At 43.2% G+C, this 18,181-nt stretch overlaps 1 protein-coding gene across 2 annotated transcripts in view; it reads right to left on the bottom strand.

The window, feature by feature from the left end:
* The window catches only part of UGGT2 (UDP-glucose glycoprotein glucosyltransferase 2), a 301,267-nt gene that overhangs the window by 141,761 nt on the left and 141,325 nt on the right, over positions 1 to 18,181 (bottom strand). For both annotated transcript variants that reach the window (XM_073348024.2, XM_073348019.2), the window contains exons 18-21: positions 7,324 to 7,447; positions 7,146 to 7,244; positions 5,672 to 5,766; positions 1,836 to 2,042 (exon numbers count right to left, since the gene is read on the bottom strand). In XM_073348024.2, the coding sequence (XP_073204125.2) occupies positions 1,836 to 2,042; positions 5,672 to 5,766; positions 7,146 to 7,244; positions 7,324 to 7,447 (525 nt within the window). The remainder of the gene's footprint in view (positions 1 to 1,835; positions 2,043 to 5,671; positions 5,767 to 7,145; positions 7,245 to 7,323; positions 7,448 to 18,181) is intronic.

Raw genomic sequence — 18,181 nt, forward strand, 5'->3', positions numbered from 1 at the left:
AAGGGACACAAGACTCCTCTGAAGAGTTGAAGCACATTGGGAAATAATGGTTACTTAAGTAACTGGTTCTTCAAGGTGTAGTTTGTATGGATCTCATTCTAGGTGGCCATAAGCCTCATGTTGGTTTTTTTATAACAGTTTTCATTGGGACCATGTATGTGCCCTGTGTTTTCTCACACTCCTGTACAAAGGCATCAAGGGCAGGACAACAAAGATGTTTCTTCAGTTCCCTCAAAATTTGAAGCCCATATTGTTGAGCACCACAAAAGAAGGGATGGTGGGTGGGTCATGGGATCCGCATTGACAATAACATCTCAAAGAACCACAGTTCTAATCATAAAAAGGTACTGAAGACCAGACCTCAGCCAAATCACGGAGCTGTTCCTGGGCATGGCAGAAAGGAACGGAGGTGGCCAGAATGCCACATCCATTTATATAGCCTCACATTCAAAATGTCTGCTAATGCTGAGGGGAGATGTGAAGGGGGCATAAGCACTCCAACAGGCACTGCAAGTTGAAGTTCCACTGCCTAAGGAGCATACAATCAATGCATCCCATAAATGGAAATATACAGAGGCCATTTGAAGAACTTCCAAATATATTCTTGAACAGCTTTCCTAATTAATAATATTGAAGTACATAGCTGTTTTTGAAACCAGCATTGTAGTCTGCAGCTGTTACTTGGTGGCTAACATCTACCATACAAGTGACCTCTCACTCTGAATTGCTGACTGTGTTTCAAGTCAGTAATAATATAAGAAAACATTTTAAACACATTAATGTACTTTCCCTGCTTTAAGGTAAACAGACATGGAAAATGATTGCTGGAAGTTAAATAATTGAAGTTCTTTTTAATTGCAGTTGCATCAGTCCATGAAGATCATCACTATCATTGCTAAGGATATGATTTAGTCGCAGATTCCGTGACTTTACCAGATCTCCATGACTTCTTTGGCTTCAGCTGTCAGTGGCTGCAGTCAAGGCCAGGACTGTGCACCCCCCTACCCTGCCCCAGTTGCGGCCAGAGTTGTGCACCCCTGCTACACAGCTGTGGCTGGAACTGGGGCTGTGTGCCCCCATCCTGCAGCTGGAGGCAGGACTGTGCACTCCAGTCCTGTGACTTTGGCCGGGGCTGGAGCCAGGGTTATATCTCCCCACAACCCATGACAGTGGGGCTTGGGCTGTCAGTCGCCCCCACCATGGGGGTCTAGCTGTCATTCTTCTCCCTCTCCTTCCTCTCTCCCACCCGGCAGTTCTTTTTGGTAAAAGTCACGGACAGGTCACAGACTCCTGTGAATTTTTGTTTATTGTCTGCGACCTGTCCGTGACGTTTACTAAAAATAACCACGAAAAAATCTTAACCTTAATCATTGCTCAATAAATTCAATACTCAATGTTTACAACAGAAGTAAGGTAACTTTTGGATTAAGCTGATAATTCTTTCACATAGGAGTTCCAAATTTAGTGTTTAAAAAGTGCAAATCAAGAAATAGCTTTAAAAAAATCAGTGATGACTAGAGCTATTTGGCTCTCAATGACCTGATAGCCACATTGTTCAGTAAATTGTGTTTTATTATTTTTCATAATACAAAGATCTTTCAAAATACAAACAACATACCCCAGTAACTGTACTTAAGAACAATTATTTTATGGTTAAAATCACTTTTTTTGACCCATGCTTTATGACACCAGGCAATAGGAAGCTATTCTCAGCTAGAAATGTGCCACCTACCACATAATGAAGTAAAGTATCTATGAAAAGAAAAAAAGTAATGAGCAATAGTTTATATAAATACATCAAGTGACTATTATTTAATAAAATGTTTTTTACTGACCGAAACAAGCAATTTCTTAATTTTAGTTCCTCTAGCAAGGGCTTTTGCTGTCTCCTCCTTAGCTATCTTACTTAGGAAACTTTTTAAGCTGCTGTTTTTCTGTGTTAAAAAGGCGGTCAAAATTGCCCTTGCAATAGCCGTGTTATCTTCCGTTATTTTTGATATTGGATTGTTCACAATCCCAAGACGCGTATGACTGCTTGTTTTCTGCAGACAAAGAAAAATATATAATTACAATCTCATAATTTAATCTACTCACACCTGATGTTAACTATTTATCATCTTAGTTGTCTGTGCAGTGAAATATCCTTAGAACAGTGGTTCTCAACCTTTCCAGACTACAGTACCCCTTTCAGGAGTCTGATTTGTCCTGCAAACCCCAAGTTTCACCTCACTTAAAAACTACTTGCTTACAAAATCAGACAAAAATACAAAAAAGTGTCACAGCACTTGCTTATTTCTCATTTTTACCATATAATTATAAAATAAATAGATTTGAATGTAAATATTCTACTTACATTTCAGTGTGATATTTACCATATAATAATATAGACAGCAATATAAACAATTCATTGTCTATATGAAATTTTAGTTTGTACTCACTTCGCTAATTCTTTTTATGTAGCCTGTTGAAAAACTAGGCAAACATCTAGATGAGCTGACATACCCCCTGTAAGACCTCTGTGTACCCCAAGCAGTACACCTACCAGTGGTTGAGAACCACTGCCTTAGAGTGTTTATTTTTGGCTATTAGTTTTAATGAAAAATATATGTGTGACTGCTAAACTTAGACTTTCAGTTAGCAATAGAAAAGGCAGCTAGTAGGCAGATATTTACCCTGTAACAAACATTTTAAATACAAGATATTCTTCATGGAATGACTACTTTTGGCTACTCTGACAGTTCAGTAGGGAGGGCATTTTAATTAGTGTTAATTATATGCCATATTTCACTTGCATAAATTTCAAAAATGGCTCAATGGATTTTCTCAAATTTCTCTGGAAGATTTAACTTCAGCAGAGAATAAACTGGAAAAATTTCACTTAATTATCCCCTGAATTTTGATAATAAATCAGAAAGAAAATCTTAAATACTTATTAAAGACAATGATGACACACAAGGCTATGGAGGAAGAGACTGATAAGAAATTATTCTTTAGATAGGAGTGAGTAAGTACAGGCTGATCAGGTGACTTTCTTGTCCTCTAAAATCAAGGAGAAGCAAATGAAATGTATTGCAGTAAAGGATTAAATCAGTGGCATTCAAATTGTGGCCTCTGAGGCTCTAAATTGTAGCCCTTGACTGTGTTAAAAAGAAAATCTGTATTTGATTATTAATTATAAATGTGTATCCTGAACTGTACCCTGTGATTTCAAAAAGGAAATGCCCAAGTGGCCATACTCCAGCTAGGATAGGAGGAGAGCAACACATTCTGGCCACTTTCACTCCCTACCTCTGATGCCCCTTATGCCAGGGACTGTGAGGAGTGAGGTGTAGCAGCTGCTTACGCCAGCTCCACATCCTCTCAGGCAGCGGTGGGCAACCTGCGGCCCATCAGGATAATCTGCTGGCAGGCCGCAGGACAGTTTGTTTACATTGACCGTCCACAAGCACGGCCATCGGCCGCTCCCAATGGCTGTGGTTTGCCATTCCTGGCCAATGGAAGCTGCGGGAAGCTGCGCAGGCTGGCCGCCGCTTCCCACAGCTCCCATTTGCCGGGAGCGGCGAACTGTGGCCCCCTGGGAGCTGTGAGCAGCCGGGCCTGTGGACGGTCAATGTAAACAAATTGCCTCGCAGCCTGCCAGCAGATTACCCTGATGGGCTGCGTGCAGCCCACAGGCTGCCCACCATTGCTCTAAAGGACTCCACTTGGTGATGGTTTCCACTCCCCTTGTGCTTTCCTGAATGGAGTCAAAGGATTGGAACAGGGCAGAGAATCTTCCCCAAAGTACTGATGCAGTTCCTTGACCTTTTGAAACAATCTGTTTGGCCATCAGGCTGAAAATTTTGAACACCACTAGACTGAATGATTCATACAGAAAAGGGGATTTATCCAGATCAATCCCTCTCCTAGTCAACTACAGCATCTCCCATGTGGAATTTTTTGTTAGTTAGTTTGGTATTTTTAATAGTATTTCATGTATTTGAGTTGTGGGATGCAGGCTATATAGAACATGGACCATCACTTGTTTTAAGTTACTCTCTCTTTTTTTTTTTCTCCTGTTCTAGGATTTCTGCCTCTATGAGGTTTTTTTTTTCCTTCTGGTGCCAGGAAACTGATAGACAGTTCTGACACCTTTCCCTCTTTCTCCATGGTAAATACCAATACAAGAAAAGCTCTATTTTCCCTCCTGGAGCTTACATGTGCACTAGATACTGGACTCATCAATGATTAGTAAATTTACTTTTATTAATTTCATTTTTTTCTTTATATCTTTTGCCATTCTCTTTCATTGGATACTTATTTCCCTACTCACAGCATTCGTTTTTTCTCACCGACACCTAACACATGTCAAATTTTAATGTTAAGGACATGTTATTGTTTGTGAAAGGTGCTAGAATAAGAACCCTGAAGATTAAAGTCTACAAAACAGACACAGCCTAGACACAGATAGTTAGCTTCTTAATGCTGCCACACCAATGTTTCAACCCTGACTGACAGTAACTACCTTTAGCAGAGCTCAAGTAACTCATTCTCCATGCTCATTCAATCCTTGCCTTCTTCTCTGTGATTACCAATAATGGAATCAATTAGTGAAAACTGCTGTTAGTCTTTAATCCATGAAGAAGTTACCAAGTCATTTCACGTAGGCCAGTCACCCTCTGGATGGCAATGACTCTTGCTGATTACTAACACTGACTATATTTGAAACTAGCAACCTACATTTGAAACAGTCTGTATTCCAGTTCTTCAATCCATCTAATTACTTCTCTGGGTAGCTATTCAACCAGGAATATGGGGAAATGAGAAGTAATAGAGGTAGTCCTAACATCTTTACTGTATGCTATAATTTCTCCACTGATAATTAGGTGTGGCTATGTCTACACTATGAGCTAGGGGTGTGATTCCCAGCTCATACACACATATTCTCACTATCAGAGTATAAATAGGGGTGTAACCACAGTAGCATGGCCAGCAGCAGCAGAAGCACAGATCAGCTGTGCCGAGCACAAATCTGCCCAAATTCCATGGGAACGTTTATGGCATGGCTTAGCCATGCTGCCGCTTTCACAGCTACAGTATTATTATTATACGCTAGCTCTTATTGAGGTAGCATGAGTATATGTATGCAAGCTTGAATCACTGCTCTAGCTCATAGCGCAGCCATAGCCTTTGATTCCAAATTTTAGAGGTAAAGAATTAAAATTTCTGTTACAGTTTACTTCACAAGTAAAACATTTTGTCCCCGCTTCTAAACAATCCAAAAAGAGTTTGGAAAACGGACAGAGATCATCATTTAAGAAACTTCCAAAGGAGATGGATTGAATAATTCTCTCTTCTATATGACCCAGAAAGTCCCTTTTGCTATTGATGTTCTTATGGCATTTACTTGCAGTCCTTTAAATCCTGTTGGAAATACCACAGAACTAACAGAAATAAGCAATCTTAAATGCAGAAGACCCTTGACATTTCCATGAAACTAATTATTAGTCTATTAAAACGTTATATTATTTTACTAAGTCTGCCAATAAGTATTCTAAATCTTTGTTTCTTAAATTAGATTACTTTCATATCTGCTATAATTTAATAAACAGAGTTGTGGACAGTATTCATATTCTCCATAGCCGCAGATACTAAAAACATTATTTTCCAATAGGAATTGTTAGAAACTCACCAGGTGTCTCAAAGCTTGAGAAAGCAGATGTCTCCCCGATGGCTTGTCAAAATCAGCAATAATCCAAATGGTAACTGCATATATTACATCTTCATCTGAAAATAACAAATAACCCAGTAAAATAATTTTATTCTAAAAAGTTTAAGTAGATGACAATATTTCCAAATAACAAAATCAAGGAAAGGCTCTCATCAATGTAACATAATCAGATGATAAACATCAATATTTATTTAATAAAGTTATTCTGTCTTGTGATGTACTGCTACACATTACTTCTTATCTAAATCACCACTGGTCGTGGTCTCTGCTCCTGCATGTTAGTGAGGTGGGAACTTATTTAAAATTCTAAATAGTATATTGTCTAGTGTTTCAATCATCCATTCCTTTCAAACTGAAGGTAAAAATATTCCAATATGCAAGAAAAAATATTCACTTATGTTCAAAATAATATTTAAATTGCAGTGCCAAAAAAATCCAAAGACAACAAAAAACCAAAAACCATCCAACAGCTACAGAAGCCAACCCTTTTACTCAGAGAGCAAGCACACAGATGAGTGCTAATCAATCAAAACATATTCTTCAGGAAACTTCAAGTAAGTCACTTCCTCTTCTCCAAAGACAGAGTTATAATAAATGTAGAGACTAAGCAGGATAAACAGAGAAAAAAAATAACAAATTGTGATCTTTAAAACAGGCAAAAGGAATTGAAAAAGTCAACATGGCATGAGTAGCAGCAATATACAAGTTAAGGGCTGGAGTACCTCCAGTAAATTTTAATATTAATAGATATTATAGAGAGGCTACTGCTTCTCCACAGATAATGTTCCAGATAAGTTTCTGTTTTAAACTGAAATTCGCACCCTCCCTAAAATCCTCAAGTGAAGTCATATCAGCCTGAAAAGCAGAGTTTGTGGAGAAAATCTGAAGTAATTTGAATAAGGAGTTCCCGAAACAAAGCACCCTAAATATTAAGCTGTTTTTGTAGGTGCAAAAGCCTTCTAATACTTTTTGCCTACATCTATAGGGGGAAAAAACGGGGCATTAGACATGTGAATAACATGTGGTCAGATTCTTCTTTGGGAGTAATATTAAAGACAGATTTGCAAAATTAAGTAACAAAGCACTCTGTTACTTTTTTGGTTTCAAGTAATCAGATTATGTCTCCTGATTACTTTTTGCTTTAAAATAATCTAATACAATTAGGCCATTTTTTTAACAACTTTGATAGTGACTTCAAACGCATCATCAAACAAGCTTACTATCCCAAGAGATTTTGGATGTTGCATAAAAAACAAAAATCAGGGCTCACACAGATCCTTCTTAAACCAATCTTTCTATATATATTCACCTCAACCAATACTAACATTTCTTTATTATTCTGAATTTACTCATAACTACTGACTTGTATGCATTACTGCCATAATTGTAGGCAAACAGTATTACATAGTTAAAAGGTTGTACAAAATAAATTTACCTTTTTTTGTTAAATACTTCATGTTCTCTGAAATTACAGCACTCTTATCTTGTGAGTCCAAAAAGGAGAAAGTGGAGAAGTCTTCCACACCAACAGGAACTGCAAAGTTAAAAATATTATTTGTTACAATTAGGAGTTGAAAAAACTTGATAACAAACCAGCCAAGAAAAGTATTTACCTGACGTGGATATGAAATTTATGTATCTTCTCTTAGTGCCAAGAATAGTGGGATTTATACGGGAAACTACATTATGCTGATCCATGAGGAAATCTACCGCATCCATATGATCATTTAGCAAGCCCTGTAATAGCAAAAATAAATCCCACTTTTCATTAATTCCCATTTAATTTAACAATTTTAAGATAAACACAAGATGAGTATTTATCTATAAAATAAAATAAAATTCAGGATTGTCTCTCTGAGTGTCACTCTGAAGCCTAGAATGTCTGTGGGATTAGTGTGAAGAGATAGAAACAGGTACAAGCATGGCTTAGAGTTCATTTTGTTCAGAAGATCACCAGATTCAATCATGAGTGGGATTTGCGGGCTGTTACTGTCCAATTTTTAAGTTCTCAAGCCATTTTGACGTTATGAATTACATCCATGTGACAGCAAGGCATGTATCTATCAGAACAATTTACCAAGGGTCATGGTGGATACTCCATCACTGACAAATTTTAAATTAAGAGTGGATGTTTTTCTAAAAAAATATGCTCTAGGAAAGTTCTAGGTCCTGTATTATACAGGAGGTCAGATTAGATGATCACAATGGTCCCCCCCGGCCTTGAAATCTATGAACCTACACCATGCCAAGAGTCCAATACCATTGTAACATGAGAGGTAACTCAACCAAGCACCACCCTTACTCTACAGCTAATTTGCATGCAACAGCTTCATTGGTTGTATGAGGGAGGCTGCACAGATGGTGGATTACTTGGCCCAACTGCACAGTTCTTCAAAACTACCCACACAACACAACTAGCATACAACAAATGAAGGTTATTTACTTGTAACCAGAGTATTTTGAGATGACTCTGCATGTTCGCTCTTATAGGTACTGCACTGCCTGGTGGTGCCTAATGGTAGAACCTTCTCCAAGTCTTGCCTGCTGGAGCCCATGTGCAATCCCTCATACCCCTATCTTCTCCAAATGTTCTGAGGATGAGGCCATATAGTGTGGTGCTGTGCCTTCTATTGCCTCAACCCAGAATACCACAATAGAACTCTGAAAAACAGGAGAAGGTGGATGGGAAGTGTGAATATGCAGAATCATCTTGAAAAACTCCTGTTACTAGTAACCAACCTTCATTTCCTCTTCACATGGTTCTGCATATTCCCACTTATGGATAGTTTAACAACCAGTGCTGGGAGATGGGAACACAATCCTAATTAAATAATGATTGAAGCACTGCTCTGCCACATTTGACATCTGCTCTAGTAGCTAGATCCACCGCATAATGTTTAGTGAATGTGATCAGTGACTTCCAAGTAGCAGCCCTGGAAACTTCCCTAATAGGAACATGTTTAAGACAAGCAAAAGATGCTGGTACAGCCCTAGTAGAATGAAACCATAAAACCAGCAGCTCACGAGTTTCAGCTTACTCATTACACTGCACAATGCATTGTTTAACCCCAGGGGTGGGGAACGTACGGCCCATGGGCTGGATCTGGCCAGTTGCTTAATTTCATCCAGTCCGCGGTAAGTATTGGCAACCCCATCCCCTCCACAGGGCTGGAGCTGTAAGCACTGGCTCACCCCACCACGAGCGGGAAGTCCTGAGCCTCCGTGCCCCCCACCCGTGGGGCTGGAGCCACGAGCGCCAGCTTGCCCCACTGTGGAGAAAGCCCCAAGCCTCCGCCCCCCCAAACCCCCCAGGCAGGTGAGTTGAACATTTTATATTTCTCTCTCTAAAAAAAATAATAAATTAAGTTGCTTTTTACTTGTGTTTGGACCCCAATTAATTTTTCCTGTGGGTCAATGGCCCAAGATAGAAAATAGACTCCCCACTCCTGGTTTAACCCATATTGAAATACTCTGCGTAGGCACATTGTGACCCATATGATTCTTAGCATACGAAACAATCAGTCGATGACTTCCTAAAACTCTTAGTTCTATCTAAGAGTGGCTGGTCTACACTATCACGGTAAGTTGACCTAAGTTACGCTACTTCAGTTACGTGAATAACTTCACTGAAGTCGACTTTGCTTATGTCAACTTACCGCGGTGTCTACACTGTGCTGTGTCGACGGGAGATGCTCTCCCGCCAACTTATCTTACTCCTCTCAGGGAGCTGGAGTACTGCAGTCAATGGGGGAGTGCTCTGCCATCGATTTAGCAAGTCTTCACCAGACCAGCTAAACTGACACTGCTGCATTGATCGCAGCAGTGCGGATCTAAGTGTAGACATGGCCTAAGTAGTATGCAAGAGCCCACTCTCTGTCTAACGTACATAAGGCAGACTCTCCTTTATTAGCATGAGGTTTCAGAAATAAAACTGGTAAATTAGTTGTGCAGATACTATTTTTGGTAAAAACTTGGGATCAGGCCTAAAACCACCTTATCTTTGAGAAAATTCATAAACAGCAAGTCAGCCACCAGGGCTTGCAATTCACTCACCTTCTGGCTGATGTAATAGTGCTAATAAATAGCCTTTTACAATTAACCAGAACATTCTGTACCAACAAAAAACCAGTGCTCAAGACTAGTCAAAGTCCGATAGCCCAAACCATCAGATGAAGCGACTTCAGATATAACTGCAGAATCCTGCCTTGCTGCTGTGACAAAATGTCTGGAGACAGAGGAGGATACCTGTTTCATCTGTCTGACAGATGGAGCTGGTCCGTGTACCCACTGTTGTCTTTGCCAAGGTGAGGCAATCAATATAATTTTTGCTCTGTCCCGACGAATTTTCTACACCACTTTCTAAATCAATGGAAAAAAGTGTGTGAGGGGGAAACATACAGTAGGTCCTCTCCTCAATGAAGAAAGCAAGCATCCAAAAGGGACTGATGGTCCCTCCCTGTTCTTGATGAGATGAGGGGATACCTTTTGTTTCTTTCTGTCACAAAACAGATCTACATCAGGCTGACCTTAATGGGAAAAGATGTCTTGAACTACTTGATCCTTCAGGGACCACTTGTAAATCAGAGAAATGTTCCTAATGAGATGATTCACAAGCACACTGCTTTCCCCTGCCAAATGCAGGTCCACCTGATAGATCCTGTGAAGACTGTAGCAATCCCATAACCTGACCGCTTTGGCACATAACTGGAATGAAGGACCTCCCCTTTGTTTGTTTAAAGAACACACAATGTTGTTATGTGTTGTCTATTATCACCTGAACCACCCTTCCCTGTGAGGAAGGAACTGTCTGAGAGCCAAACAAATGGCTCTTAATTCCAGCACACTGATCTGCACACACTTTTCTTGAAAAGCCCAATGACCTTGGGTTGTAAATTGTGCTGAACAGGCTCCTCATCCAGTGTTATCGTTATCGATGGTGAAGGAAGATTAAACAAAACACCCCTGAGAACACTTGGCCTGTTTGTCCATCACCTCAGCCAATCTAGAATGCCCTAAGGCATGGTGACAAATATTATAAAAACTATCTCAGCGGGGTGTGTAAACTCAAAACATCCAATGCTGCATTGGACACATTCTGAGATGGGCAAAGGGGATTACGTAAATGGTAGCTGCCATCAATCTCATAAGACCAAAGCTCAAATTTGCTAAATAACTTAGAATCATAGAAGATTAGAGCTGGAAGAGACCTTAGGAGGTCATCTGGTCCACCCCCTGCTCAAAATGTGTTCTGTTTTTAAAAACCTCTCTTCTGAAAGAAAACTCCCCACATTGCTGAGTCCAGTATAGAACCTATAAAGGCAATTCTCTGAGTTAGGCAGAGATTTGACTATTTGAAGTTGAGAAGCAGACCCAGATCTGAAAAGACGGAGATTGTAATCACAATGTGGAGTGACAGAACCTTGCGAATAGCAGCTTTCAGCAGCCAATCATCCAAATGCAGGTAAACAAAGATCCCGTTTTGTCAGATGTGCTGCTACCACAGCAACACACCTTAAAAAAAACCTAAAGCTGTGAATCTAGTTATCTTTGATGTTCCCTAAAGCTCTAATTATTGAAAAGACATCCCTTTCAAAGGGGAGATCTTCTACTTCAACCTTCCTGTCCGCTGCCAAGGAAGACAAATGGAGCCAACATGCCCCCTCAAGGAGACTGTGGATGCCAAAGATCTGTCAGAAGAGTCTGCAGCATCAAATGATGCCCTGAGGTCATGCTTTGCCACATACTGTCCTTCAGTCAGAAGAGCCTTAGCCAGTCTTCTTTTGTCCTCTCACAATTCTTGCTTGAAACATGGCATTTTCCCCCCAAGATGCAAATGGTACCAGGACATCACAGCCTGTTAATTAGGAAGAGAAGAGGACAAGAACACTTTTCTCCCAAGTACATCTGTTTTCCTGCCCTCTCTATCTGCAGGGATAGAATGATCTTGGCCATACCTAAACCTGTTACTGGCAACAGCTAACACCAGCGAATTTGATACAGGATGGGTGTGGAAATAAGAGAAACCTTCCAGTGCCTTGCTGTGGTTCCATCATGGAACACCCAAGATACAGCTGATATTTCCTCACCCATACCTGATACAGCTTGTCCACTTTCTTAGAAACAGGCTGTTAGGAATCCAGAGTTGACCAAATAACTTTAATGGGGTGCAATAGACCATCCAAAATAGGAAGTGACCTATTCACGGAAGTAGCTCCAAAATTGTCAAATACCTGATGGGAGGTTTCCTCCACAGCTCCTGAAGGTAAGTTCAATGTGGCTATCTTGTGATCCACAAGGTCAGGGAACTGCAAAGCATCCTCAGAAGGGGAGGATGCTGAAGCCACCCTCACATGCTTATCCGGCAACTCTAGGTATTGTGCACACCCCCCACACAATTGCCAGAAAATTTTCCCTCAATGGTATCCATCAGGACGGCTCAAGCACCCTCTATTGCCGTGCACCACTAGCACTAGTATAAAGCGCCCAGCTGACCCAGTGCCCCCTCAGTTCCTTCTTTCCAGAAACTCCAATGTAAAGGGGTAAGAGGGTGGGTCATGGAATGGACATATGCAACACATCTTGAAGAACAAGTTATGAAAGATTAGTAACCTTTTTCTTCTTTGAGCGGTTGCACATGTGCATTCCGCTCTTGGTGACACTCAAGCAGTGATGTAGGCAGGGGGATCAGATTCACATATACACAGACTGTAACACAGCTTGACCAAATTTGGCATCATTCCTAGAGTAACGGGTGATGACACAATGGGAGGAGAAAGTGTGCACTGATGACAAGGTTGTTGCTTTACAAATGTCCTGGATAGAGATCTGTGCTAAGAATGCCAGTAAGGATGTTTGTGATCTTGTGGAATGAGCAGTCAGGTACTTGGCGGTGAAATACCTGCCTGATCGTAACAAGTGTGGATACACAGTTATCCAGAATGAAATTCTGTGTGAAGAGATTGGAGACCTCTCATTTTGTCCGCTACAGTCATAAACAGTTAGGTGGACTTCCTTTTCTATGTAGAATGCTATAGCCCATCCAACATCCAATGAGTGTGGTCATTATTCATTCTTATTTACATAAGGCTTTGGGTAAAAGACAAGTAGATAAATTGCTTGATTTCTATGAAATTGCTAAACTACCTTTGGGAGGAAACTTAGTTGAGGATGTAAATACACCTTATTTTTAAAGAAGACTGTGTACAATGGCTCTGATGTGAAGGCACGCAGTTCAGAAACTCTTCTGGCAGACGTGATGGTAATTAAGACTACCACCTTCCAGGAGAGAAATAGGAAGGAGAACGTTGCTAAAGACTCACGTGGTGGACTCATAAGTTTTGACACGACCAAGTTCAAGTCCCAAGGGGACACAGGCTTCCTTACTTGAGGGTATAACTTTTCTAGGACTTTGAGGAATCTGACTGCAATGTCATTTAAAAAAAACAGAATTGTTAACCACCCGAGGATGGAAAGCTGATATTGTTGCCAGATGAACCTTGACAGAAGAAATGGCTAAACCTTGCAGTTTCGGGTGCAACAAAGAGTCGAGTATATTTTGGACGGATGAATGCAACAGCAAGATTACAGTTTGGGAAGCCCAGACTGAGAACTGCTTCATTTTTCACAGGTAGACGGGACTGGTGGAGGACTTTCAACTATTAAATCAGACCTGGCGAACTTGATCCAAACAAGCCTGTTCTCTGGAATTCAGTCATAGAACTTCCAGGCAGTTAAATGAAGGTAACTCAGGTTTTGGTGGAGCAGCTGACAGTGGTCCTGAGAGATCAGATCTGGGTAAAATGGGAGTGAGATTAGAGTCGCTACTGAGAGGCCTAACAGAGTAGAGAACCAATGTTGGCCGGGCCATGCTGGAGATACCCATATAAGACAAGCATGGTTTCACTTGATCTTTAGTAGCACTTTATGTAGGAGTGGGATTAGGGGGAAAGCATAATAAAGCTGTCGCATTCAGGGTACCAGGATGACGTCCATGATGGAACCCGGACTGCAGCCTGGAAGAGAGCAGAATTGGTGACATGAAGAGACACCTCCATCAGAGACCAAAGCCCTGAATTCTGAGGAGCCCCAAGTGAGCTACCTACCCTAGCACTGATGCGTCTGACACCTAACTCACTGACAGTTGAAGGCAGATAAAGGGAATGCCCACACAAACATTGAGAGACTGCAACCACCAGATCAGAGAGATGAGAACCTGTAAAGGTACTGTGAGTACAGTGTCCAAACAGAGATGGCTTGGCAAGTACACTGAGGTCAGCCATGTCTGGAGAGGTCTAAGGTTCAGTCTTATGGATTGTACCACATACATGCATTAGGCCATGTGGCTTAGGAGCCTCACATAGTTTTGGGCTGTGGTGAATGGATGATCTTTGTGGTGTGTCACCAGGGATTGGACTGATTGGAATCGTAACTCTGGGAGGAACGCCCAGGCCTGGATAGAGTTCATAACCACCCTAATAAATTCTATCCTCTGTATCTGACAGAAGGTAGACTTGTCTGTATTGATCAAAAGGCCTTGGGGATTGAACAGGGGCAGGAAAATTTTTTGGCCTGAGGGTCACATCAGGTTTCCAAAATTGTATGGAGGGCTGGTTAGGGGAGGCTGTGCCTCCCCAACCAACCAGGCATGGCCCGGCCCCGCCCCTTATCCAACCCCCCTGCTTCTCACCCCCTGACGGCCCCCCCCCGGGACTCCTGCCCCATCCAACCCCTCCTGTTCCCTGTCCCCTGATGGCCCCGTTCTGGGACCCGTGCCCCATCCAACCCCACCCTGTCCCCTGACCACCCCCGAACTCCCCGCTCCTGACTGCCCCCTGCCATCCCATCCAACCTCTCCTTTCTTTCCTGACTGCCCCCCAGGGACCCCTCTTCCCCCATTCAACCCCCCTGTTCCCTGCCCTCTGACTACCCTGATCCCTATCCACACCCCTGCCTCCTGACCACCACCCTGAACTCCTCTTCCCTCTATCCAACAACCCGTTGCTCCCTGCCCCCTTACCGCGCTGCCTGGAGCACTGGTGGCTGGTGGCACGACAGCCGCACCGCCCAGAGCACCAGGACAGGCAGCTGTGCCGCCCGGCTGGAGCCAGCCATGCCACCCCGCAGCACAGAGCACTGGGTCAAGCCACAGCTCTGACCTGTGCTGCCCGGCAAGAACTTGCAGCCCTGCCACCCAGAGCATTGCGCCCATGGCACAATGAGCTGAGACTGCAGGGGCGGGGGGCTATCCTCCTGGGCCAGGAGCTCAGGGGCTGGGCAGGAGGATCCCGCGGCCTGGATGTGGCCCTCCTCTGGCCTTGAACATCAACTGGATGAGTCAAATGCTGGAAACAACCTAAGCCCTGAACAGACCCTTGACTAGCCAGTCATCCAGATAAGGGTAGACCTGCACCCCTAATCTCCTCAGGAGAGCTGCCAGTATGGCCATACATTTTGTGAACAACCAAGGAACTGCAGTCAGGCCAAACAGAAGCACCATGAATTGGTAATGTGAATGGTTCTGTGCCCTTGATATACTGACACATGGAAGTAGGCATCTGTTAAATTGAGGGCAGTGTACCAGTCTCTGGAATCCTGAGAGGAAATAACGGATGCCAAGTTGACCATGAAAAACTTTCATTTTTTTGAGATAGTTGCTGAGTTGGTGCTCATCTAAAATAGGCCTGAGATCTCACTTGGCCTTCAAAATTTGAAAATAATGGGAGTAGAAACTCCTCCCTCTTAAATTCTGTGAAACCTCTTCTATGGTTCCAAACTGAAGGAGGGACTGAATAACCTGATTACATGAGAGGGGCCCATGAAGGAGGACAGGGAGGGAGAATAGGAAGGAAGGGTAGAAATGAATTGGAGGATGTAATGCACTTTTACAGTGCTCAACAATCAATGGTCTCTGGTGATATGGGACTGAGCACTTGGGAAAGGCAGTTTGCAAATAAAGGAAAAATAGGATCTGGCATCATGGGAACTGGTATGGCATCCTTGAGTGTTCCTTCAAAATGCCTGCTTAGAACCTCTTGGATATCTGGGTGGGGCAGGCATTGATGCAGAAGTAAAAGGGGTGGTGTTCTATGCCTATAATCCCTATTTCTTTTTCTCTGCAGGCCCTGACGGGCACCTGGGGCAGAGTACCAGAGGTGTTGTTTAGGCCTGTAGTGCTTCCTTGAAGGGGTTGGGGGTGTACAACACGAGGGACTTTAAGATTGCTCTCGAATCCTTTAGCCCATGAAGCTTTGCGTCAATCCATCTGCTCTGAAAATAGCAAGGCTCCTTCAAAGGACAGGTCCTGAACAGCCTGTTGGACCTCCTGTGGGAGCCCAAAGGACTGTAACCAGGAACTCCTATGCATGGTAACTGCGGAAGCCATGGCCCTGATAGCCGAATCAGCCACATCCAGAGCAGCCTGTAAAGAGGCCCATGCCATTCCCTTGTCCAATAGCAAGGAGAACTCCTGCCTAGACTGTTGTGGCAGCAAGTCTTTGAATTTTTGCCTGGAGTCCCACAAGTTAAAATCAGACCTGTCCAGCACCTGCTGGTTTGTAATCCTGAGTTGTAACCCCCTGTAGAATAAACTTTCCTACTAAACAGATTTTCAGGGTTGTGCCCTGATGTCCCTGCCTTTCTCTCTCATTGGCAGCAGATATCATAAGGGACCCCAGGAGGGGATGGCTCTAGAGGAACTCATAACATTGAGCAGTACTAAGTAGTTTCATTCAACCCTTTTTGAAATGTGTGTGTGTGTGGGGGGGGAAGGATGTAAGGACCTGCCACAGACTCTTAACTGGGCCTATAATGGCCTCATTGAGAGCAGTGCTACTTTAGAAGGACCTGCAGTGGCTAAAGTATCAGCCAGGCTGTGGAGGCCTCCTTTACTACCTCCATCTGAACACCCAGCTTTAAGGCCCCCCTCTTTCACAACTCTTGGTTGTTGTTATAGTTATCTAGCGGAGGCAACATGCCCCCTCCTGATATTGCTCATCCAGGGAGGAGAAAAAGGAGGCCAGCACTGGCTGTGGGTGCTCTTCTTCCCCTTCTTCATCCGCAGAGTCCCATTGAGCTGGCTGTTGGGGCCTGGTACCAAGCTCAGCACCAGAGTCCAGAACAGGTGCAGCCCAGTGGAAAGGCCACCAAATAGGAGAGCCTGGGATACACCCTGAAAATTGGGGGAAAACCTCAAAGATTCCAAAAGGGCCACTAGACCAGCACAGGTCCCCAGTGATCTCCTGGCAAACAACTTAATGGTACTCCTGTATCCGGATCCATGGAAATGTGAAACCAGATCCTCGGGCAGGAAGAGTAGTATCCGATCTCTGACTCAGGCGATGATGAGTCTCCTTCCACTGACGCCGGAGATCAGTGTCCAGGCACTGTGATTGTACCAAAGGGCAAACCGTCCTGGGTATGGGAGGCTGGCATGGTACCGAGCTGTTACATGGTACTGGCATGTAACAATCCAGCTGGTTCCTCCATGCCTGCTAGCACCAATAACAATGACTCTTGTACTGCCAGCAATACTGGTACCGACGGCAAGAGGATATCCCTGGCAGCTGCAAACACCTCTGGCGTGGTTGATACCAAGATAGTACCGGTACAGTGCAGCTGATATGGAAGCCTCTTCTGGCTCTGGACTCAACGGTACCTGTGTAGGTGTCAAAGTCAACCATGCTGGCTTCTGCAGTATTGAGGCAGAGGAGTGCCACTGGATTTCTGGGCTTTCTTGTCATGACCCCGAAACTTAGGATGTTCTAAGTCCTCATGGACTGAGCGAGAAGATTTGCTTGACTTAGGCAGGATTGTATCTGACTTCTTTTAAATAAATTTAGAGGAGGATTTGCTCTTGCATTTATGAACGCTCCCTGCCTTCCTGACAAAACCCCAACAGGGGATCACTGGGAGTAGATTCCCTTCTCTTAAGTCAGACCTTGTGGCAGGAGTTGCACTCTTTACTGAGTGAGACTGATGTTCTGTGGGGGTTCCCCTGGCCTGGGGGTCTGTATGGCCTCATAGCTTTCTCCATTAGGTGCTTCTTAAGATGAAGTTCCTACCTGTCACAGATGCAACTGGGGAAAGAGTGGCAGATACTGCACCTGCTGCAATGTGAGTTCCCTAAGGCACTACAGACTGTGTTGATGGTCATCGCTGACCAAGAAAGAGTATGGGTCAGGAAGCACAGATTTTGAAGCCCAGGGCCCTGGGCATAGTCCAGTGCCTATAACTGGGATGCAGTCGAGAGAGGGGGAATGGGACAGGGAATCTAACTATAAAACTTTGCTAAAACTATAGAGTAAAATTCTGATCTATTTACAAAATGTGCATTTTATTTATTTATAGATCAAAGAATAAATGAAGACAAAGGTCAGGACATTGGAGATTGAGAACCAGGCCATGCAGTTGTAAAAAGGAAATGGAAAGGCAGTTAGGTTGCTCCACCTCAGTTGGAGGCATGAGGAGAGTGAG

This window comes from Lepidochelys kempii, chromosome 1, assembly GCF_965140285.1.
Source record: "Lepidochelys kempii isolate rLepKem1 chromosome 1, rLepKem1.hap1, whole genome shotgun sequence".
Classification (NCBI taxonomy): Eukaryota; Metazoa; Chordata; order Testudines; family Cheloniidae; genus Lepidochelys; species Lepidochelys kempii.